General features: G+C 36.2%; 1 protein-coding gene and 1 long non-coding RNA gene across 3 annotated transcripts; both read left to right on the forward strand.

Moving 5' to 3' along the window:
- Window positions 1–1,186: 1,186 nt before the first annotated feature.
- On the forward strand, window positions 1,187–19,072 carry LOC133533068 (uncharacterized). 2 transcript variants are annotated; one of them, XM_061872005.1, is made up of 10 exons: window positions 1,187–3,108; window positions 3,183–3,281; window positions 3,794–3,847; window positions 4,107–4,166; window positions 4,615–4,710; window positions 6,595–6,721; window positions 7,072–7,145; window positions 16,300–16,395; window positions 16,978–17,089; window positions 18,365–19,072. In XM_061872005.1, the coding sequence occupies exons 2-10, from the start codon at window positions 3,213–3,215 to the stop codon at window positions 18,445–18,447; spliced, it is 771 nt and encodes a 256-aa protein (XP_061727989.1). In that variant the 5' UTR covers window positions 1,187–3,108; window positions 3,183–3,212; the 3' UTR covers window positions 18,448–19,072. The 2 variants fall into 2 exon arrangements, with proteins under 2 accessions (XP_061727989.1, XP_061727990.1); XM_061872006.1 differs by having other exon boundaries at window positions 1,187–2,839.
- Window positions 19,073–19,552: 480 nt separating this feature from the next.
- On the forward strand, window positions 19,553–25,152 carry LOC133533069 (uncharacterized). Its single transcript, XR_009801788.1, has 3 exons — window positions 19,553–20,509; window positions 21,339–21,471; window positions 25,060–25,152. It is a non-coding gene; the product is annotated as an uncharacterized LOC133533069 (long non-coding RNA).
- The last annotated feature ends 885 nt before the right edge of the window (window positions 25,153–26,037 follow it).

Raw genomic sequence — 26,037 nt, forward strand, 5'->3', positions numbered from 1 at the left:
CTCGTAAGACGATGATGTAATAACCGAATGGTACGTTGATTCCTCAGTTCAAGTTTTGGGATGCTGCTTAATGCAAGAACTCGGTGAAGCTGAGAAACGATACGTCATTACTGAGAATGAATGTCTCGGATCAAGAGGCCGATATACGTTTTCGATTTAGACCTCACTTTGCACAAATAAAATGTTCAATAAATGTTTAATCATTGCATTAAATTACACTTTAATGTTCAATTTTTCACGAGGAAGCCGAGTAGCGACTCATCACGACATTATAATTTTTATTAACTGTTACAAATAATCTACAAATCGACACTAAATGTATCAAACAATCATAATGTGGAGTATCCTTTGAGCAAGACGCAATACAATTTTGTCTTCGATAGTACATTGGTTTTCATTTATTACGACCTTGGTTGTAACGACCATTCGGCTACAGCGACGTTAGGTCCAAGTCCCATGACTTTAAAGCATACTTTAGTACAAGACTAATTATAAACACGACGGGTATCTCAGCCATCGCCGCCCTCGACCTTCATTCGAGAAAGTGGGAAAGTTTCATTGTGGATTACCTTTACCTGATCCGCAAAAATTGGTCAGCTGAAAAATCAGATGACCAGTAAATGTCTAACCAACGTAACCTACCCCCTTTGCTGGTTTTTAAACACAAAAGAATATTGGCTATCATTTGATTACTTCACTTTCATTTGGTCCTTATATTTTGTCCATACTGCCCATTCACAAAATGGGCGCAACGAACTCTTTGTTGGAGAGGGAGTATTTAAGGGTGAATAATTTACAATATGGGCCGAGACGCAACTGCGGCGGGGTGAAGCTGTTGGATTTGGGTAGCTCCGGCGCTGCGGAAGACCAGCCCGTTACTTGCTTACATGAACATGACGGTTTGTTACTATGACCAGTTGATTAAAAAATATTTGTATGTGCCATGCTGACGTTGTTTAAATTAATAGGTTTAAATTGTCTTTTCGTGAAAGAAAATGTTTTATTTGTTTTTTATTTGTTTCTTTCTTAGAGTATTAAATAAACGGTTATTTTTTCAAATTTTAGTTGTTTTTATTAATTACGCCGATCACGCCGATTACGCCGACGCCGCCGGCTATTTTTGGACCAGACGCCGCCGCCGATGGTTTAGCCTTCGGCGCACACCTCTATTGCTGAACAAATAATAATTTATCAGCTCAACTATTTATCAAGCATATAAATTATAACAAATATACAGATTTTTATTGGTAAAATAAATACATTTTACATGCCATTCAATTTTCAAATAACAAAATTCAAATAATAGAAACAGATCGATATTGGTTATAATGTTGGCCATTTGGGAAGTATTTGCTGAACAAAAGTTGTAGCTCAATTTTTTGTATTTATTTGCCAGCAATTTTTTTTCCTGCTGACCAAATGATTTAATGTCTATGCTATGCTATTTTATGCAGATCAGTTTAAAAAAAGGCTGATCATTTAATTACTTCCCTTTCTTTAATTTATAATAGCATCTAAACTATTATCTGACAAAGTATCAACCGTTAACCGGGAGGCGGTGACCGCGGTCCATAGGTAGTTTGAGTTCGAATAAATATGATTGATTGATATCGACTTGATTTGTGTTTCATATTCCCCCTCGTTGTTTACAAGCCTGCACTAACTACAAGTGTCTGTTTGGCCTAATGGTTGACTGGTAGAGATTCCCGTAAAGCATTAAATTGCCATTTGTACATATTTATATCATGCAATAAAGTTTAAATAAATAAATAAATGATAAATAAGTACCTGACTTGTGACATAACATTTTCACATCAGATATTTGGAAAAGGGCGATTTTTGTTCCCTGCTGCGAGGGATTTAAGTGGTACTTTTCTGTTGTAGGACATTTTATTGCCATTATGGTATAGTATTTTTCATATAGGTACATGTTTTTTTAGCTTAAATCATATTTTGAAACATAATAATTTCGTTAAAGGTGATACGAAAAGCAGTAGGTGTCATGTGGTATATAAATAGTACAAATTATTTTTCCTCATCAGCTGGTAAAGGCTCTCTTGATTGTTCAATAACTGATGAGAAAGGAAGTTACATTTTAACCACATGTGGGGCAAAGTAATCAGATGCAACATTTGAGTTGTTTCTTTATGTTGGCTGGTAGAACTGACTTTTAAATGATGATGTTGAATGGTAGGTCTTTATTGACTTTCATTTGGATTTGAACTTGATTGGTATCTTACAGTTAATATCTTCTTCGAGTTGGTGTGGTGAAAAATGTTGCGTTTTACAAGAGGGCAAAGTTGTTGTTTAATCGCTCGTGCTAATTCAAAACAAAATTTGCCCCCGAGTTACTATTTTCATCTTGGACGCAACATTTGAATCCTATCTATACACTATGCTCAAGATTCAATGTACGCCCATGCCGTAAATATGTAATTTTGCTCCCTTGTTACTCAATCTACCATATATTATAAATAATGAATTTAATTTAAAACAATTACAATTATTATGAATGCAATTTAAATTATTTGTGATGTTTTAAAAAATAGAAAATAGAGGAGAGGAAAAACATATAAACATTTTTTATGAATACCGAACTATTCGTTAATTATTTGGATTAAATAATGTTTGACTTTTGTCACTTACATTTTCGTTCCATATCAACCCTAGAGTAACCAACAGAACGAATTCATATAATTGCTCATCATCGGATTGCAATCAAAACCATATAATTGATTTCCAAAAAATTAAACGGTAATGGTATAAACTTGAGCGCAACTCCTACGAGTCATTATTAAGTATAAATATTCTCGCGCGTGCGATTCGTTGCCGAATCAAGGTATTTATCATTGTAATTTTTTCCTTTGTTTACTTAATTTGAACTTACCGTTTTAGCAAAAGAATCTTGCCGTGTATGTGGAGCAATCGGCCCCAGACGCCTAATTGGTTGCCGTTTTGCCGATTTATTTGCCTAGATGCATTTTAATGTGAATCCTGGTATGGGGGTGATTTGTCGATAAAATTCATCGTACTATACGTGGTTAACGGCTCCACTAATATACGTGCACAAACAAACACATTGTATATCCACGCCATAAATTATTGCAGGTGACTAAAACATCTTGTATTAAATTAAGTATAATATAAATATATTCACAATAAATACCTACCTTCTGTTGCAGTTAGGGAAGATACATATATTATTTCAAACGATGGTGTCAGGAACGTTCAGCGTCTACATGACAGCGGCGCTGTGGGCACAGCTGCCTCTTTCCTGTTTGGTTAGTAAAAACATGGTGGACTAATTTGCCGCCTATGGATGAAGTCTGGTGGCTCAGATGGCAGAGGCCGTGAGTTCAAGTCTCACCCAAGACAGTAATATTTCCACTTTTAAATTTATTCCCGCTTTGAGATCTCGACGCCAGTCTGGCCTCATTTCAGCCTGAGACTCCCAATTGTAAGGTTGAATATCGAAGAAGATCAGGCAGGCCTCTTGCAGCAGTCCTTAAATCTAAGCTTAGAGCGGAAACTTGCTCAACAACAAGAATAAGAGCAGATCTTTTTATTCGGGTAAGAATAATTCTAGCATTCATTATTTAAAATAAAATGGAAAAGCGAATAAAATAATCGAATTTATTTGAAATGAAGTACAAAAAACAGAGTAATTATTTTAGAAATAGTATTTCTCTAAATATCGTTTTATTCAATTAAAATGGTTTTCGGAATATAGTTAACTTTGTGGGACATCCAGTTATAATTAAGTAGCATGCGTAATATATTATTGTGTTTATAGGTACTAAATAACCAAGGCAACGGGAACGAGACGCAGCCCGGAGCGGAAAACGTGGTAACGGAGAATAATTAAATAATAATAAAAAAACGGAGGATATGGAGAACATGACTCATTTACCTAAGACCTTTGTAGAACCCATAACCATACAATAAAATGTTTTTGATTTTTGATTTGATTTGAATTATTTTAGATTGGTATTTTTCTAAATAACGTTTTATTAAATTTGAATAGTTTTCGGAGTATAGTTTACTTTGTGGACATCCAGTTATCTATATTTTTTAAGTAGCATGTATAATATATTTTGTGTTTATAGGACCTAATCCTAAATAATACGGACAACGGGAACGAGACGCAGCCCGGAGAGGAGAACGTGGTAACGGATTGGAAATATTATTAAGTTATAGAAACGGGACTTACTCGCGTATTGAGTTTTAAATTAATAATGTTTCCGTTTCTATAATTTAATAATATGTAAAAATCGTGAAAGTTTACGTCAGGAAATTGGAATTCATTGGAAAGAAACATCTCGGAACACTTTGTCTATGAGGATCGAATCGGAATGTTCAAGCTTTTTACCTAAATTGTTAATTGCAAGAACCCCCAAGAAATAATACGAAGTTTATACTTAGGCATGTTTTTTTTTAAATGCACGTGTATTTTACTTTCATCGTATTCGAAATGAACAACAGAGTGTTTAACTCGTGTGAAAGGCACCATTTCAGTCTCGGACTATTGGCGCTCTCACTACGTTCGAGCGCCAACTATATTATCTCTCGTTTATACTTTTCCTCACGCACTAATTATTTTCCGGTTATTTTAAGATAACGCCCGAAAGTTTAAAGTTGATTGAAGAAGATTGCCGCAACAGCACAAACGAGACTTGTGCCATGCATTGTTACTACGAGACACTTGGAATTGTAAGTTGTGATGGTTTTTTTTATCGCGGATGTACAGTAAGGTTCAAAAGTGGATGGACAAGTTATGAATGAAATCATTCATAAATTGTCTATGTAAATTTGAACCTTATGGTAACTCAAAATTGCATGGCCACTTTAGTAGACTCTATAAACTTCTTAATACGTGTCGAAATCATCTCAACATACCTTTACGAGTACCACATTGTTCCTAATTCTATCTTGTAATCTCACACCACACACACTTCTCAACACTCATTTCCACTGCATCTACTTGGCTCTGATGCCTCTTCTGCCATACCGAACTTTCGCTACCATACATAAGTGAGGTCACCAACACCCCTCTATACACAGCCAACCGTGCTTTTTGTGACACCTTCTGACTGGTCATAAAAGCGTTCACATTCACACGATTTCCAGCATTTACTCTCCTTTCAATGTCTTTTATCATGCTAACGGTTACTATGCCCTGGTGAACAAGGTTCCCAGGTAGACATACTTTTACACTTGTTCCACTCTTTCTTGACCAATCAAAATTAACAGTACAGTTTGTCATATTTTCGCCCTTTCCAAATACCATTACTTTCGTCTTGCTTACATTTATTTTCATTCCTTTCTTTCAAAAGATTGCTTTCTAGTTACCATCTCCTGCAACTCTTCACCCGATGACGCTAGCAATACCAGGCCATCTAAAGAAGACATTTGTCGAGTAAACCACTCATTCTCAGCCCACATTCATCATTTCTCAAAAGATGTAAGTAATGCAAGCCACTATCCATGAGTACATTAAACAGCCACGGTGCCGCTTCACATCCTTGAAAGTCAATCTAGTCAATTACTTACGTGGATTTCTGCAAAATAACATTAGTGTTTGTAATATGTGCAAATAGTTTTTAACACTTTGCGATGCTAAACCACTCAACTGTCCGCGCGTTTACTCTCACGCAACCACTGAAATAGGGCGATTCAAAATACAATAGAATGAAAGTTTTTTTTTTATATAGGCAACTGAGTGACTAAAAATAAATATAAAATGTAAATCGGAAAATAATTACCTACTAATTTATTTTTTTCTCATACGTGTTTGGATGGTTATAGTTATAATAATATTAATTCACGCAACGGTGCATTTATACTAAAAGTTTTAGCTAGAAATATTGAATACGTCTTATTTTTGCGTTTCGACTCGTTTTTATAAATGTGGGCATCTCAATAGGATGATAAAATCTAGTCAATTAAGTGGATTTCTGCAAAATAACATTAGTTTTTGCAATATGTGCAAATATTTTTTGCATAAAATGATAAAAAATAACCGATTTCTCGTTCATTTATTTATTCGAATATATCGTCAGAAAAAATCGAATATTCGAATACCTAAAAGTTTCGAATATTTGCAATCCCTACTTGTGGCCTATTTGCTGAATAAATGTTGAAGTTGAAGTACCAAATTCCATTTATAAAGTGGGTATACCCTTTTAAAATGTTATATAAAAAGTATATATTTCTAAAACCATATGTCTTCAGTTATTTTTTAAATTTTCTTATACCCTTTAGCTTTAAAAAATATTTACTACTACTGTACGCGCGCTGTAATTGTTATATCAGTGTCATCATCATCATCATTGGCCACGTCATGTATTCTAGATGAATGTTGCAGCGTCCGGTAGAATCAGATGTTGCGTGGAGGTTGCAACGTCTGCGATGACTGAAGAGCCGCATACCAGAGGCATCTCCTGCCACGGCAATCACAAACATGACGAGAGCCCCTGGGAGGAGCTAGGGCTGGCAGCGCGGAGTCTTTTCTGCCCGAGTCTCTCTGACCAGTCCTATTTGTGTCATAGTTTGGTTTATTGCATCTTCTAGCTTCTTATAACTTGTACTTTGCAGATAGATGAGCACGGATGGTACGTGGAGAGTAAAGGGATAGAATTTATGAATATTGTTTTAATGAATTATGGAATCATAAATTATCAAGAAACTCAATTCTACCAAATCGCTACAACATGCAACCGTGGTAAATATATATATTTATTTATTTAAACGATCGAGGCGCGATCGTGGAATGCAGCGCGTGCGGCGCCTGCGTCAAGAAAGAATGAGACAAAAAAGCAAATCGTCGGTCGCAAAGGGCCATACAATGTCGATTCATCGTTATGATACTCATGATTGCACGGGTTATTGTATTGTTGCGATTTCCGATATCGTCTTCGATTAAATAAATCTATGATGATGATATTAACATACACTACCGATCCACCGTTTTGATCGGTCTGTAACGACGGATTGTAAAGATTAATCGTACCGTAAGTGAACTCCTTAAGAGGTTCAAAACATCGGAATGTATTTTAAATTCATTGTTTACAGTGAATAAGAATATCACTCAGGGCTGCCAACGAGGCGAAGAAGTGGCAACGTGCTTAAATGAAGAAATGAAAAAAGTAAGCAAATTTACAGGAGAGTCCGCTTAACCCTTTGAGCGCCATGCCTATCGTGTGCGGCGCGACATTGTAAATCTTATGGGAATATACGAAGGTTGATATTTTGCTGTAGCTACGCACGTCAGTCGATGGGTTTAGAAGAATCAAAGGACCTCGTCAATAACGCGTCTTATGTGGAAATCATTGCATAAAAAACAAGTTCCTGGCACTGATGTAAAATTAAGCGTTAATTGTGTGAGAAATCCTATTACGCGGTTTCTACTGTATGTTTTTTATCACATATGAGGGGAAATGCCGCCATTACCAGCCTACCGCGAACGCCGAAGTTCGGAAATTGCGAGGCCCGTAGAAAGAGGCCCGCAATTTTCGAACTTCGGTGTTCGCGGTGAGCCTTCGCGTGCGGTGCTTTAGCAATGGATTTGTGAACGATATTGCCTGCTCGGTCATTTTACCGGCAATGTTGTACTTGCCAAAGTTCGCTTACGCTTATAAATACATTTACAAAATAATTAAATATTTTTACACAATTTATTTTATATTGATCATAGATATATAATAAATCAAACAAACAACAACAAAACAAACAACAACAACAACATAAACAACATAAATATCAAATGAAAGGATTCGATTATATTTTTTCCGATGTTTTGATTATTATGCTAGTCACCTACCTACCTAAGAGTAAGGAGCGAAAAGCTGAGTCCATGGGCCTTATTCGAGATGCACAACTGTCAAATTTCACGTCCACATCAAATCAACACTTGATTCTATCGCATGTTGATTGTATCAAGTGTTGATTCTATCAACTGTGGATATTATCATTTGGAACAATCAAAACTCATTCATAGAAAAAATAATCAAACAAAAATCAACTTTGTTTATTACTACTATATAGTTTGAAATGGCTCTGAACTCGAAGTGGTTCGGTTTGATTTGATTGTCACCTGACTGTGGATTGCTAATGTCAAATTTTGACAAGTGTTGATTTTATTGCTAGACTTTATTGTCCATGGGCTTGGGCACCATCTTGGATTTTTTGACGTACGACAGGGAATACCCTTCCTTTCCTACAATATATGGCATAGAGTAAAGCGTCTTTTTTTTTAAACATAAGTTTACAGGAATCAGCGACATCTTGTATTCGATAGGATAAGTAATGCGCTATGAACAATGCGGCGGCGAGTAGTGAAACTGTACCTGACAACGTCAATCAATTAAAAAGTGACCACACAGTTGATGGTCGATAAAGGCGATTATTAATTGAATTTTAACGACAATAAAGAACTATTGACATGCGATATTTTTGTTGAACCCACACCTACACGTCGAATAATGCTCGCTCCACATATTCTCCTATAAACGCTCAAAATTGTAAAAAAAATTGATGCAATTTACTCCGCACCCAGTCTCAAGTTGCTTCTAAATCTAAACCACATTCACGAACCAAGTTGTAACCTAACACATCTGTAAATATAAGGCATATGATTTAGAGATAAAGTCCGTTTTTTTTAAATTACGAGATGGTTCATGAATAACCTTTATTACTATAAAAATAATACTACATTTGTCAAAAAAAAATTCTGTATTGCGCTATTACATAATGCATAAAATTGATATAAAGATAGGTACCATAGTAGCTCGCTCACTTGGTCTATCAACAACTATTTTAATGCTCTTTGTACTCGTATACGCGACCCCATTGTATGTACAGTCGCCATCAGATATATCGGAACGCATGTATGAGATCTCAAATTATTAAGATAAGACCTACTGTACTGTCTATATTACTTACCAGGGGCGGCGGGTCCATACAACTCGATTCCCACCGGCTTGCCTAAAATTTATTGCTACATAAACCAAACTTATATATCATCATTAAAATTAAAAATATATCCATAATGAAAACACTACGTATTACATTACCTTGTAATTGATAACACGATTTACTAAAGCACTAATCATAACAGGCGCGCGAAGTGAAGCTAAGCTTGACTATTCATTCATGCGCCACTACACTGATACGAAAACTCACGCACACGCTCATAAAGTTTGCTATAGATAGTCCACGCGAATGAGCTTCAAAGCAACTCGGTCTTGTATCGGGTTATTCATTTGAATAAAAACCTTAAACGTAATAGCATAAGGTTTATATTGGAAAAATGCACGCACATATTCATAAAGTCCGCGAGCACTGAGGGGCCTACCGCGAACACCGTAGTAGGCAAATTGCGGACTACTTTCTCTTTTACTCCAATGGCGTAATTAGGGTGAAAGAGAAAGATGCTCGCAATTTGCGAACTTCGGGGTACGCGGTAGGCCCTCTGTACACGGCCGCGATAACGTCAGTTATTATTAACATACTGCTTCATTTGAATTTAAACATTAAATACAAACAGGTGAGATTTATATTGGAGTGTAATGGTTCCCAATTTTGAATCGAGTGGCGTTTGCCGCGCGAATGCTTAATATTGCCATACAAAAACATTGAATTGAATAAATGGGTAAAATTGTACAGTATTTTGCTATCATTGATAACAATTTTTGTAAAAACCTTTAAAAAAAATGATGACTTTTAATAGAAAAATCCAAGAATCTTATGTAGTCTCAAGTTTAATAATTTGATAAAGAACGTTTCTTCAAAGAAAGTACTGTTTGTAGGTTTGTAGTAATAGGTTTTAGAATTTGTGTGTTTGTGAAGACTCCCGTCCCGGTTGTTACCAAGGCTTGTTTATTATTATTTATTATTATTAGAGTTTTAAATGTTTTTATGTGATTTTACTTACGATTTTACGTGCACAAATTTATATATAAAGTTACTAAACCAGTGATATTTTGTATGTTGTGTGCATAATAGTATGGCAAAGGTGGTTATACACTAACTGCAAAAGGTCGCGCCCAAGGACACACCTAGCACACGCCTCACTTTTATCATGAAAAAAAAAAGTATATAATGTTAAGGTGTTTTTTTGTTCCGAGTTGCCTAGCCAGAATTTTCACGCGCCGCTACTGTTACTTACCAAGACCTAAGTACCTATTATTTATATGTACCTACACAAAGAGAATTCCTATGTTAAAAGGAGATTAAATACATATTTTGTTATTCAACTACAAATAAAATAAAATTTATCTTTTTCAGTAAACACATTTTTTTACCGATTTCTTTAATAAAATAAAACATTAAAGTATTATGTGACTATATTTCATTGTCTTCGGTGTAGATTATTTACTGATGTTCCAATTTCCTGTATCAGTTTGGTACCAGGAAATATAAAAACTACACCTCTTCAAAAACTTTGCTGGTAGTTCGACATCTGTAACTTTAAATATAAATCATGATAAAAACACTTAAGTCAAAAACGTATACATAAAATATTTGCCCTATATTCTGGTCGCTCGGTAGGGTGCCCAGAAGGCTGGGTGCATTTCCGCGCTGGTTAACAATGTTGATCCTCTGGTCACCAGAAGCCTATATAAGGCGCTCTCATAGAGCCACGCTAGTGCCCTAGAGTTTCAAATTCAACCCCAAGTGCCACAAATATGTAGTTAAGGGTTTAAATTCTGGATCAAGAACATGGAATACTATTCGCTAGTAAGGCCATAGGTATTAGAAAAAAATAATAGTAGGAGACGGCCGTGGTCATGGTAGGTGGTACAGGTGGGCCAGGCAAGCTCTGAAATTATGCACCTATTTTACTATAACTTTGTTCACCTGTGTATATTTACTGTTTCCATGATAATCATTTTTAATATGTAGCCCGTGTAATCGGGCTGTATAATTGGTCTCATATTTTTTAACACAAAATCATAATTATAATTCAATAATTAATGGTGTTTTACATATTAATCATTAATGTACCTATTTTGCAAAATTTTCTTGCATATAATAATATTGTTTACTTCAATTGACGTGTTTATTATTTTCGTTACTATGTCAACGTTAATAGGTACTTAAAAAATTATAACGTGAAGGTTGAGTCCGCAGTACAGTTATAGTTTCTATTTTTCTCCGTGAGCTTCTACGGATTATCGTCTTATCTATTGTTTAAAAATCGCAAAGGCGCGTGCCACTATGAAAAAATGGTCAAGCCGCATAGGTAGCGTTTATTGAATTACTACTCTATTGAGCACGGAATAAGATTCATTATGAACTAATACAGAATTCTAACAGAATAGCTGTCTGATCTCTATTGGTGCGTCTAAGGTAGGCGACTAAACGCTCTCAAACCAGCTTAACTTGTGACACTGCGATCCGAAACAAAGATACGTATTCGAAGACCTCGCTTGCACTGGTAATGCGAGCGCACGGCTAGCTAGCGCCAAGGAAGCAATGTTATGTTTCTCGAGGAGCAGGTAAAAAACAGGGCCGGATTTTCACACAAATATATTTGGGTGGTTTTACGTTCTTTAATTTAAAGAGATAAAACATAACACTATTTAAATAAATCTCTCAGGGCGGGGGCTCTCATTTTAAAATGACTTGCTAGATTGCTCTGAAACTTTGTACTTACAATAGGATATGGTATGTCTATGCCTATAATTAATTTAAAACATAAATGTGAAATGAGAGCCAATTAAGTTCAATATTAAGAATATGTGTCGTTGTTGACTCGCCGACAACGGAATTGAGATCTATATGGGTGCCATGTTCTGTGCTGTGTAGAAAATCCTGAAATTATAAAGGATTTGTCTTGGCTAGTTTTTACGTATAGGCTACGTATCACCGAAACGTCACAAACACCACGAAGGTTCGGCTTGTACGGGCCCTCGTTTTTCCTATATTCTTATACGCTGCGGAGACCTGGACTATCCGAAAGACAGAGGAGAAGACGATAGACGCCCTAGAAATATGGTGCTGGAGGAAAATGCTGGGGATATCCTGGACCGAGTTTCGGACTAATGTCTCCATCCTTAAAGAACTCCGTATCAAGCAGCGCCTTTCGACTCTCGTAAAGACCCGCATACTCAGTTTTTTCGGTCACCTCTCGAGGAGGAACAACGACTCCATGGAGCGTCTAGTGGTGCAGGGTAGAGCAAACGGAAAAAGACCGCGCAAAAGGCCACCTATGCGATGGACTGACCAAATCAAATCTGCCATGAAGGGTCCCCTGAACGCATTTGCCAGAATGGCCCCCAACCGCGAAAAATGGCGAGAAATCGTACGGCAAGCAACATGTGCACCTGATATCAGCAGTTGACCACGACGCTCTGCAAAGAGTACAACGACAAAGAAGAAGAAGACGTATCATATTTGTCTAAAATTTGGTTTGTTGGTACACACACAAGGGATAGTCTCTAGCTAGGTACGGGGGCCACACTCGTCAGCGCGACGGCAATATTTTTTACCTTTTACCTAAAAATCTCAAATTTGTGTACGGGCTCAGCTCCTGTTTCGTCTTAAGCCTGAATTTAACAGATTCTGACTCACAGGGGGTTTTGAGCATGCTGTTGCGTTCGTTTTCAAATTTTGAAAAAAAAGAACTAGCCTAACAACACAATAAATGCTTGTTTATCCGCATTCTTCACTATATCTCCCTGTCTCACTACTATCTGACCTTCTAACCCAGAGGGGAAAATATACCTTATTGGGGCTACTCCATCTTCCTCATGATAATATATTTTACTTTACTGAAAAGCAATCGGTACATGATACAAGATGCACATTGTTAAGAGCCGGGGTTAGAACCCACGACCATTGGTTTTAAAATGAAGCTTTGTATATAATTTGTATTTTTATAATAAATCTGTTTTCTTGTTGACATTTTGTGGTATTGTATTGCTTTATATTAATTGTCAAGATATTTCTTTCATCCTGGACAATTGTCACATACGTCACATGTACGTTTTTATGATAGATCTACATCGACGCAACTGCATGTCATTGTCAAAGAGCATATAATCACTACGTTTTAAGAGACGGGACTTCCATACTAGCGAGTGGAATCAGTTTGTTTCGCAAATCATTACCAAAATGTACGACAAAGAACTGTCAAAGAACCATAGTAGCAACATAAGCGATTTAAATAGTGTAGTACGCTACACGCTTACGATTCTTATCGATATCGATAAAATAAACAACATAAGCTCCTAACATAACAACAACATAGGCTCCTGTCTACAAATTTTGTACTCGAAATCAGGTTAGCATCGAGTCCACATTTAAGTTGCATGTTATAAAGTGGATAGTTCTTAATTGGACTACTATCTGGTCGGGCTTAATGTGGACCCGAATTATTTTAATACAGTTTTTAAGTCGTGTTTTTTTATTTTATTAAATGCTTGATTTTCATAATGATGTGCACATACATGTTTGAATACATGTAACTTTTCTATGGGAAGATGTATCAGGTCTTCGTTTCCAACAAATTTGGCCCACTGCCTGCATCTGAAAACATACAGCCTTGGAAAAACATGACTTTATCTACAGTTTATATTCCATGTGTTTGCTAATGAGATGATCAACTGATTATTTCGCGCTAATATGCATCTATAAATCATGTTTTTCGGCATCCAGTTATCAACAACCCTTTATCAATGCTTTAACTTTTTATGTATTTATATGTCTGTTAATCATGAGAACGGGTCTGGCCTTGTTGGCAGCGACCCTGCCTATGAAGCCGATGGTCCCAGGTTCAAATCCTGGATCAGGCATTTATTAGTGTGATGAGCATGAATATATAATAAACATATTAAAAACACATATCACACACATACTTATGCACATGAAACTTTTATCACATAAATGCACATATTTATGTTCCTGAGACATGGGTATTTTCTATGTATTTATAAATACTTATAAATTAGGTCTATGTACATATATATATACATTATTGCACAAACTGACTTAGTACTAAAGTATGAATGGCATGTGTTGTGGGTATATATATATCGTTGTCTAAGTACCCACAACACATGCCATTCAAACTTTAGTACTAAGTCAGTTTGTGTAATAATGTCCTATAATATTTCTTTATTTATCATAAAAACAGAGATTAATTTTCTTACATTTTAGGTTAATATATTAAATAATAATAATAATAAAATTCTTTATTGTGCACTACTAAAGAAAAACTCATAATACAAACAAAGACAGGACTTCAATTAGACCATAAAAAATAAATAAATAATAAATTAAATGTGATTAATAATCACTAGATAAAAAAAATATGTTAACTAATGACTATTAATGCATAAGTGATAGATAATTTATGCATTATTAAGCTTCGATGAATTAATTATGGTCATATTGCATGCTAGTTCTAAGGAAATTTCACATATTTAATTTAATTATTTACACTGATATACAAATAAAACTACAGTTATCGATAGTTATAGTACATCCCTAGTTCACAACGAAAAATAATGTAAAATATCTAATTTTCGATGTGTTTATAGCCTGCTGACCCAAAATAAGGTCAAAAGTATCTAAAGCAATACTTACCAGTCTTCATCCAAGGGAAATTTCGCCATTAAATCCCTTTTTTCGTGATTTTCTCGAGTGGCTCGCTTGCCACATATTTCACACTTAGTAAACCGTTTTCTCGCTGGCATTGTAACAAACTCGCTCTTTACTCTGATCACGGTTGACTATTTTCGATTTTTGCACTAAACAATAAAGAAATTACACGAAATACCCGAACAAAACATTGAAGCCTTCAAAACAAACAAAGCAATTAGGCTGACAGTAGACTTGATGTAAACTTGACAGAATAAATAGCACTGACGTTTTCTTTTTCTTCGTTGGCAATGATTTGCGAAACAAATTCCATACAAAACTTTTTTCTTCCTAGTTGCGTCAGCCTGATCGGAATTTGGCAGCTAACTCCATCTTGCGTCCAGTAGAAGAATCAAAATCGTACAGGTAAAACTACTCTCTGCCTTAGGATCCCCTTTTAAATGTCATAAATCCAAACATGGCAGCCATACCCATCGACAAAAAAGTCTACCGTTGATCTAATTTCATTTGACAGTTAACTAATACGTATTCGACACGCTTATATTTGACAACTAGAATCCTGACTAGAGCTGGGACTGCGTACCAAAAGTACGTCTCTGTTACTCGTACCAAAAGTACGTCTAAAATACCAGTTTTACGAGTATGACCCCCAATAGGCAGTTTACGTATTTGCCGTGCTTAGGCGTCTTACAAATAAGGATTATTTATACAAATATCGACTTATTATTTCGGTAAGGGTCGGAAATATGGTGACGTTTTGAGTGAAGGCTATGAATCTATTGTCATATTTTTGTTATATATTATTACATTATTTTTAGATACAACAGACACCCAGACGACCATCTGTTAACAAAATTTTATTTTACCTAAAGTAACGGTAAGAATGGAGGTACGAGGTGATAAAAGTTTCATATTTGTTTTATTTCAGAAATCAAAGTCCGTACTTTTAAATACTCGACAAGCTAAAAGTAGTCTATTACAAATAACCTGTTCCAAAAACTATTCCGGTACAACGCCCCGCCTCTAGTGTGGATATTGTTCACTGACAGGTGGTGATAATAGCAATTCGACAAGTCACAATATTTTTCACATCAAATGGAAATCAACACGAAACGTCACTTTTAGCATGTCGAATAAGGGCCCATATCTACAAATAGTTATTATCTACTATTTTCCCGGGTTAAAATTATAATGAAATATACATCACCCCTAAATAAATTGCACCTGCCTCGTTCTCTGTCTTAAATCAAATCTTAGAAGTTAAATTTGACCCACTTCCCGGTTTTCGATGAAGCCAAAAACTTGCATGCATATGTATGTCGAGTGACAATAATATTATGGTACCATCGAGCTAATCTGATGATGGAGACAGGAGGTCGGCATAGGAACATTAGGAACTCTGTGATATAATAACGCAATTTAATAGTGATTGCGTTGTAAGAATTGTTTCGATGATTTAGTTGGCTATCGAAAAAAATACAGTCAGCGATAAAAGCTTGTACTAAAAACGAAATTTTTGCCAACACTTACTTTCTTCAAAGTGTCATGAAAAATATTCTGTAACACGGGAGGTACTTATACAAATTATAAACTCGAGTCATAAATAAACACCAGCAGGTGTCTATTTACACAGGTCTCTATTAACTCTCGTTTATAATTTTCCTCGAGCATTAATTATTTTCCGATTATTTTAAGATAACGCCCGAAATATTAAAGTTGATTAAAGAAAATTGCCGCAACAGCACAAACGAGACTTGTGCTATGCATTGTTACTATGAGACAATTGGAATTGTAAGTTTTAATGTTTTTTTAATCACGGATGTACACCCAGCTACAAAAGTGCATGACCACTTTATGATTGAATTCCATTTATAGGCATTGTGGCTGCTGGGTAAACATCACCTAGCTGTAAAATCGCATGGCCAATTTATTAACCAATTCTATTTATAAAGTGGGTATGCCCTTTTAAAATATTTAATTTAAAAAAAATGTAATAAATTTCTTCAGCTATTTTCCAAATCTGAAGTGACTAGGAGACTCTCATCATTAGACGCGCGAGGTATAAAGTAGTTACATTAGTGTCATCATCATCATTATTGGCCACGTCAACTATTTCAGATGATTGTTGCAGCGTCCGGTAAAATCAGGTGTTGCGGGGAGGTTGATTGCAACGTCTGCGATGACTGAAGAGTCCTACACCAGAGCGGCATCTCCTGCCACAGCAATCACTATTAACATGATGAGAGTCTATGAAAGAGCTAGGTCTAGCAACGCGGAATCTTTTCTGCCTGACTTTCTCTAACCAGTCCTATATATTAGTGTCATAGTTTGTCATATTGCATCTTCTAGCTTCTTATAGTTAGCCCTTTGCAGATAGATGAGGACGGATGGTATGTGGAAAGTAAAGCAACTGAATTAATGACTTTTGAAATCATAAAAAACCAAGAAACTCAATTCTACCAAATGGCTAAAAACTGCAACAGTGGTAAATATATATATATATATTTATTTAAACTATTGAAGTAAAAAAAAACTAAGTGTAATAGGTGAACTTAATGTCATGGTTGCCATGAGGCATTCTCTACCAGTCAACGTTATTTTCAAATATGTGTGTGGAAATATCCAAATAAAGTCACGTTAACTCTCACAGTTATAAAGTAGTTTCAACCTCGTGAAGATTACATAATCCTTCGCGACACAATCCGACCTGACTTGAATCTTAATCGGATCAGTCTCGGCGACAATTATTATTCCTTTTACTTAATTTTAATGAAATTGACCATTAGAAATTACACAATTACAAACTAACAATTAAAAGAGCATTTATTATCAATTGCACTGACCATTAAGTTGCATTAATATTGATTTATTTCGAATAGGCGGGTCCACACAGAGCGAGCGAGCGAGCACGTACGTGTGAGGCAATTTCCTCACTCACAAACCGGCCGAGGCACGTCTACACTGGCCGGTTTGTGCTTGAGGAAATTGCCTCGCACGTATGCTCGCTCTGTGTGGACCCGGCTAATTAAAAACAATTCATGGTTATTGCTTCACAAACCATTAAAAATGTTAATAAATTGATAATGAAAATTAGAAATGTGATTGATAATTGACAATTCACAAGAATAAATATCGTAATTTTATAAAAGCCGCCCAAGGGATCAAAGGTCTGCAAGACTGAACTTGTATAAGTTATGAGTATACTACTCATCCTCCTTATGAACCCTAGTGGAAGTCAGGTTTGATGCAACATAGGCCCATGCGGTTTTGGTCAACAGACACGTCTTGATGAGCACTTGGGAGAGCAGTAGCCAAGATAGAGGTGCTGCTGGACCCTGGCAGTACCTAGTGGAACTCAAGTCTGGTGGGCAAAGGCGCGATCGAAGGATGCAGCGCGTGCGGCGCCTGCGCCAAGAATGAGACAAAAAGCAAATCGTTGCTCGCAAAGCGCCATACAATGTCGATTCATCATTATTATATTAATGATTGCACGGGTTTTTGTTCAGATTTCCGATATCGTTTTCGATTGTTTCCTACATCGATAAAGATATTAACATTCACTATCAATCCGTCGTTTCGATCGGTCTGAAACGACTGATTGTAAAGATGAATCGTACCATGAGTGAACCCATTAAAGTGTTCAAAACATCGGGATTTTTTAAATGTCCTTTTCACGGCATATACTATACTTTTCAGAGTTTTATTTCATGAGTAACTGTCACGGTAACCGAAGACAATACATATTGTAGTTATTTTACAGTGAACAAGAATATCACTAAGGGCTGCCAACGAGGCGAAGAAGTGGCAATGTGCTTGAATAAAGAAATGAAGAAGGCAAGCTAAGTTACAGTAGAACCCGCTTAACCCTTTGAGCTTATCGTGCGGCGCGACATTGTGAACCCTATGGGAATGTAGGAAGGTGGATATTGTGCTGTAGCTGTGCGCACGTCAGTCATTGGGTTTAGAAGATTCAAAGGACCACGTCAAAAACGCGTCTTAAGTGGAAATACATGTATAAAAAATAAGTTCCAGGCACTAATGTAAAATTAGGCGTTAATTGTGTAAGAAATCGTATTAAATGTGATCGTATTAAGCGGTTTCTACTGTATATTTTTGATTAGTTATTATTTGATCAGCCGTTTATAAACTGATCTGCAAAAAAAATTACCGCAAAAGCACAGCCAGTTGAACTGTAAAATTATTGTTTGGTCGGGAAGATTTAAAAATTGGTAGGTAGAAAAAACATGTCTCTCAGCAGTTAAATTGAGACGTATGTGTATGGAATAGTAATCTGATATAATAAGGCGGCTAACGATTGATTTGAAAAATCGACAGTTGCAGGCGGAGCGAAATAATTCCACGTCACACGATACCACGCCACCACCAGCACAATTTTCTGTTCGTTTATATATTAATTTGTGTATGATAATTAATGTTCTTTTTATGCTAATAAATTCTCCTTATCTTATTTCATTTCATTTATTTGTTCCAATCGATCAGCAGTAACAGCTAAACCTTACGTCTAATTGGCATTATATTACTTAGTGTCTAAAGATACAATAAAAATACAATAATTGGAAAAACAAATCGCAATACACAAAATAAACTAAAATTGAATTGAATTAATGAATTATACGTACCTATCTATCTTATCTTATCCTCAAGCTCACCAAAATTTCAAAATGTTAAGGTCATTTAAACCCACCCCACTATCCACGTGGTCTTGTCTGTCCTACCTCTAGAGAGCAATTGCGAAAACGGAGGCATTGAGGGAGGGCAGCCGTCGCCCGCTGTGCAAGCAGAGTATACTGACCGTGCTTATATAGTCTTGAATACAAACTCTCCAACAAATAGTTGCGCCTATTTTGTGAATGGCCAGTAAGTTTTTTGAAGGACAAAATGAAAGGGAAGTAAAAAATTATGGCCAATATTTTCTTTGTTTAATAAATAAATAAATATACGACATTATTACACAAATTGACTAAGTCCCACAGTAAGTTCAATAAGACTTGTGTTGAGGGTACTTAGACAACGATATATATAATATAATATATAAATATTTATAAATACTTAAATACATAGAAAACACCCATGACTCAGGAACAAATATCCATGCTCATCACACGAATAAATGCCCTTACCAGGATTTGAACCCGGGACCATCGGCTTCATAGGCAGGGTCACTACTCCACCGTGCGCAAGAGAGTTTTGCGTTTTGAATTAAGATATCTTTTTTATCTGTGTATTATGGTACCATCGGGCTGATCTGATGATGAAGACAGGAGGTGGTCATAGGAACTCTGTGATAAAACAACGCAATCTAATAGTGTTTGGGGTTGTTAGAATTATCTTCCTGATTATTAGTTGCCTGTGGAAAAAAATACAGTCAGCATCAAAAGTAGCGGATCAAACAAGGTTTCAAAAGTATCTACCATTCTGTAACAGCTTAACAAAATGTTATGGTTTTATATGTAGAACAATTAAGACGGTAAAAGATATACTTTTGAATGTAAATTTTAGAGATTAATCTATATTTGGAAAAGTTTTCCAGAATATCAGATACTTTTGGCGCGTTGTTTCATCCGCTACTATTGATGCTGACTGTACTAAAAGTGAAATTTTTGTCAAAACTTATTTTCTTCCCAAATGTGATGATAAATATTCTGTAACACGGGAGGTACTTAAAATATAAATTGGACACTCGAGACATAAATGAACACCATCAGGTGTCTATTTAAATAGGTTATCTATGAACTCTCGTTTATCATTTTCCTTATGCACTAATTATTTTCCTGTATATTTTAAGACAACACCCGAAGGTTTAAAGTTGATTTTGGACTATTGCCGCAAAAGCACAACAAACGAGACTTGTGCCATGCTTTGTTACTACGAGACAATTGGAATTGTAAGTTTTGATGTTTTTTTTTAAATCACGGATGTACACCCAGTTGCAAAACTGCATGGCCACTGAAAAATGAAAAAAATATTTTTATGAAAAATATTTATTTTCCTTATAAAAAATGAAAAATATTTATTTTCCTTATACTGCATGGCCACTTTATGATTGAATTCCATTTATAGGTAATGTGGCTGCTGGGTGTACAGCGCCCTGCAAAATTGCATGGCCAGTTTATTAACGAATTCCATTTATAAAGTTGGCCATCATCATTGGCCACAGCATCTTGACAGATGATTGTTGCAGCGACAGGTTATTAAGAAGAAGAAGAAGAGGTCCGTGCGCCGTCGGAGATCGGAGGTGCGGCACATCTTTTCCTGTGGCTGTAAAGCCCAATCGCAGCACGGCACTTCCTGCCACAAACATTTATAAAATAATATATTTATAAAAACATATTTCTTCAGTTATTTTCCAACGCTAAAGCAACTAGGAAAAACTGTCATAGGGATCATCATTGGACGCGCGAGGTATCAAGTAGTTACATTAGTGTCATCATCATCATATTGGTTACGTCATCTATTGCAGATGATTGTTGCAGCGTGCAGCGTCAGGTAGAATCGGGTCTTGCGGGGAGGTTGATTGCAACGTCTGCGATGACTGAAGAGCCGCATACCAGAGGCATCTCCTGCCACAGCAATCACAAACATGACGAGAGCCCCTGGGAGGAGCTAGGGCTGGCAGCGCGGAGTCTTTTTTGCCCGAGTCTCTCTGACCAGTCCTATTCGTGTCATAGTTTGGCGTATTGCATCTTCTAGTTTCTTATAGTTTTACTTTGCAGATAGATGAGGACGGTTGGTACGTGGAGAGTAAACTGACAGGATTTATAAAGATTGCCATATTACCTAGACTACCTACAAGATTATACGAACTAGAAACTCTATTCCACCAACTCGCTAAAAAATGCAACCGTGGTAAATATATATATATTAATTTAACTTATTTTAAGATTAGTTTTATTTATTTTTAGATTTAGATTTTAAGTTTTATATGTAGGTATTATGTTGTGTTTATAAATACTTAGATTATGTTTTTAAATTATTAAATATCTAATGTATATTCATTTCACTATTCAAATTTTATTTCACCAAAGCAAAACTTAATGTTAAGGCAAACTTAATACCATGAGACATTCTGTACCAGTCAACGTTATTCTTAAACCTGTGTAGAAACTGGACATATAGAGGTGAGAGCGAGCGACTCTCAGTCTGAAAGTCGCGAGTTCACACACCAAGGAGAAATCACTCTGTTTGCTGACGACACGACAGTAGTAGTTAAAGCACGCCCGACGGGCGTCGCCCGTACGATGAATTGAACCAAAAAAACAATATACTATGCGGCCAGCTACAGAGGTGATTCTCGACAAACGATTAAGTAGATACTCCACGTGAACAAATCAAATGTAATGCTGTTCTCTGGCAGGTGCATCTCAGGCTTGAGGATTCAGTGTCAAATACCGATAAGCGACAAGTGCAGGTTCCTAGGTTTCACGCTGGACCCTACTTTAAATTGGAAACACCATATGGACTCGTTGTGCGACAGGCTTAGTAGTGCATACGGCTTGCAATTATCCGTCCATTTTTGTATCCGGATATTTCGAATACTTGTTATTTTACGACGGACGACCAGATAGACGTTCTCCACCCGGGTGCCCTACATGGCATGGCATGGCATGGGTGTGTGTATGTACACAGAAAAAAAATAGTTCTCCAGCCAAGTAAATACTCTTGTGTCAAGACATTTTGTGTTTCCTATATAAGGAAACAATAAAATTCTTGCGTCAAGATATTAAATATTTCAAAGTTTATTAAGTAAAAAATTTTTAAGCTAAAAAATTAAATTCTCTATCCGAGCTATAAAAAGTTTTTTTTTTAAAGCTCATTATTCTCACCAAGAGCGTTTACGTTTTGTTTTAAGTATTGTATTTTTTAAATTAAACCTAACTGTCTTAGTGCAATACTTAAAGAACTTGTGCCAAGAAACTTTGTTTCTTGGGGTTAGATACTCATAATTGAATTGAGAATTATATTTCTCCATAAAAACAAGAAAAAGTATTGGTTCAAGAGTGCGTTACTCAATGTGAAATATGATATTATTTATATCTAGAGCTGAAATCTCTTAGCGCCAAGTTTAGTATGTCTTTAATAAAGAATGAATTTTCTTAAACCAGCATGATTTTCGTCATTCGTTGAAATCTTTGTAGTTTTCAATAATCCTCTTCATCATCTTCTTCTTCCTCGCGTTGTCCCGGCATTTTGCCACGGGAGCCTGGGGTCCGCTTGGAAACTAATCCTGAGAATTGGCGTAGGCACTAGTTAAACTAGAGGCCTTATTGGGATTAGCCCGGTTACCCCACGATGTTTTTCTTCTTCACCGAAAAGCGCCTGGTGAATATCAAATGTTCGTACAGAAGTTCCGAAAAACTCATCGGTACGAGCCGGGGTTTGAACCCGCGACCTCCGGATTGCAAGTCATACGCTCTTACCGCTAGGCCACCAGCGCTCTTGTCCCCTTCATCAAATTTATTGATACTATTTTATGTAAAAGTCTCAAACCAAAGTTTTGGTGCTTTTTCTTTTAAATAGCTTTGGCTCTTGACTGTATATTGACAACATCAAACCAAGAATTAATCGCTCTTGCGTAAAAACTTAAGTCTCAAAGCAACATTTTGGTGCTTCTTCTTTGAAATAGCTTTGGCTCTTCACTGTAGGTTGAAAACATCAAACAAAGAATTTATCGCTCTTGTCTACAAACTTAAAGTCTCAAAGGAAAATTTTGGTGCTTCTTCTTTTAAATAGCTTTAACTCTTGACTGTAGGTTGAAAACATCAAACCAAGAATTAATGGCTCTTGTATAAAAACTTAAAAGTCTCAAACCAAAGTTTTGGTGCTTCTTTTTTAAAATAGCTTTAGCTCTTGACTGTAAATTGAAAACATCAAACCAAGAATTAATCGCTCTTGCCTAAAAACTTAAAAGTCTCAAAGGAAAATTTTGGTGGTTCTTCTTTGGAATTTGGTAATATTTTTGGTTTGAGGAAGAGTTACTCAAGATAAAACCGTTTTTTAAGAGCATGCTATATCTCTTTCTAAGACTTTTTTTTCTTGCGGCGAATAATTAATATCTTAACTCAAATCACTACCATTCGCTTTAAAAATGTGTAAAGATAAAACTAAATAATTTTTATTCTCCTTTAAAAAATTATGTTGTTTTTAACTCAAGACATATTTATTGGACTAAGCAATTTATTATTTTATATAAGCAACCGTGCGCAAGAGAGTTTTGCGTTTTCATTTTCATTTCATTTATTCACTTAAATTAAGATATCTTTTTTATCTGTGTATGCTATTCTCACAGCTCGATCCCCTCGCATTTTCTCCAGGTGACCGAGCCAGCGAGGTTGTGTTGCTTTAATCTCGCCAATTTTATTGGTTGGCTCAACCAGCTTCTCTATTATACATACAAATATTTCTTTAATAAAATGCTAACAAAACTAAAACTGTTGGCAGAAGCAGAACTCTTGTATAGATCCAGCGGAGGCGAACTTCGATAAATATTGAACTGCGGAACTACATAGCTTAGCAGATGAAATAGTTTAGCAGATATGATAACAAGGTTTTAGCATTTTGCATCTAAAATAGGGAGCTAGAGAAGCTGGTTGAGCCACCCAATACAATTGGCGAGATTAAAGCAACACAAGCCCTTATGAAAATACAAAAAGGGGCATGCATTGCTATACCGCAGCGTGTAGAACGACGCCAACATCGGCGATGGAGGTACGGCTAGACCTCCCGCCGATACAATAGTGATACAATCTGAGGCGCGGAAATCTTTACATAGGTTGGCTTTAACAAGCCTCTGGAACGATATCAAGCCAAAGGCTAAACACACAAATAAGAAATGTAAAAATTTCATGGAAATGATAACGAATATGAGCTGCGATAATATGCAACCCAAGTTTGTGTTCCGTAAGAATTTTGAAGTTAAAGTTCCAACAAGGGCTGAATGGACCGAAGATCTTGAAGCACCAATTTCTGATGACAACGATATCATATGGTACATAGACGGGTCTAAGACAATATCTGTTACGGGAGCAGGCATTTATGCAAATGATTTTAGTAGTAGCATAAGCATAGGCAAATGTTAAGTCATACAAAAGGACCTACTATACAACTATATTTCATTTTTTATTTATACAAAGACAGAACTCGTACTAGGCGGTCGCTATCGGATAAACGGTCCTTACCAAAAAATATATACCAAGCGTTATTGTTCTTCTTGCTGTATGCTATCCTTGTCTAACTGGCTACCTACTTTTGGGCGCTAGGAGAGCATAAATATACTTAAAGCGTTCAATTTGGCCACTAAATACGGCAACACCTCACTAACCGCTCTCTGGTGGCCGACAGCTTACTGAAGTTCGCATGGTGGGCCGCCACTTGAAATACTACTTTTACAGAGTTTTATTTGGTGCGTAACCGAAGGCGATGTTGTGGTACTTACAGCAAACAAGCATTTTACCAAGGGCTGCCAGCGAATTAGAGATGTGGATAGGTGCTACTTTGAAGAAAGATTTCAGGTAAGCTAATTTACAGTAGAACAGTTACCTGCTGAACCCTTCGAACGCCACGCCTATCGAGTGCGGCGCGGACATTGTGCATTGCATTGTGAACCTTATTGACTCGATGGTTTATATTGAGCTGTAGCTGGTAGCGAAAAAGATTCTGAAAGGAAGGGAGATTGTAGGAAACAGACCATAAGATACGGTACCTAGTAAGGCCAAACTTCACCGATTTGCCTACCACATGAAACTTATATTTTATGAAATAAAATATGATCCTGAACATATATATGGTTAACCGTCTATTACTGGCCACCCTTCTATTACTGGCCACCTTATACTAAAATGGCTAAAATAAGAATTCTATTTATTTATTTACACAATTCAAGTAAACTAAATAATCGTAACTATCGTTCTGATGATTAACTTAGATTGTGTGATTATTAAACAGAATCCCTTTTAGTATAAAATGGCCAGTAATTGGAGGGCGGCCAGTAATAGACGGTTTACCCTAAATAGGGCTGCCAAAAAATATAGTCAAAGGTCAAAGCTACTCTTAATTAATAAAAAATAAAAATAATTCACCGACTTGCCTACCGAACGAACTGAGTACCAATGGAAAGTAATATAAACGTATACACCCTGAATATTGAATCAGTCAGGTTACCTATCTTTTTCTGATCACTATTATGTGGATGCCGTGTTTACACCGGTCAGTTGATATCGATAATCGCACTCATCTGCCTACCGCTTGAAAAATATATAAAAATGATGGTAATTTTATTACGAATACAGTGGTATAGGGTTGTCTGCGAACATCCGGTCACCAATAAGGGTTGCCAGGCTTTTAACCCCTTACCGCATGTAACAAAACATATTTGTTGAGATTTTAACTTTAATAGTTGTCAATAGAGTTGAATAT

The sequence above is a fragment of the Cydia pomonella genome, chromosome 28 (genome assembly GCF_033807575.1).
Source record: "Cydia pomonella isolate Wapato2018A chromosome 28, ilCydPomo1, whole genome shotgun sequence".
NCBI lineage: Eukaryota > Metazoa > Arthropoda > Insecta > Lepidoptera > Tortricidae > Cydia > Cydia pomonella.

Excerpts from the sequence above, each read along its gene's own strand:
- LOC133533068 (XM_061872005.1), top strand. The coding sequence starts at position 3,213 with ATGGTGTCAGGAACGTTCAGCGTCTACATGACAGCGGCGCTGTGGGCA. Across the intron at positions 3,848-4,106 it reads AGCCCGGAGCGGAAAACGTG|GACCTAATCCTAAATAATAC; the intron begins GTAACGGAGAAT and ends TTGTGTTTATAG. Across the intron at positions 7,146-16,299 it reads TAAATGAAGAAATGAAAAAA|ATAACGCCCGAAATATTAAA; the intron begins GTAAGCAAATTT and ends GATTATTTTAAG.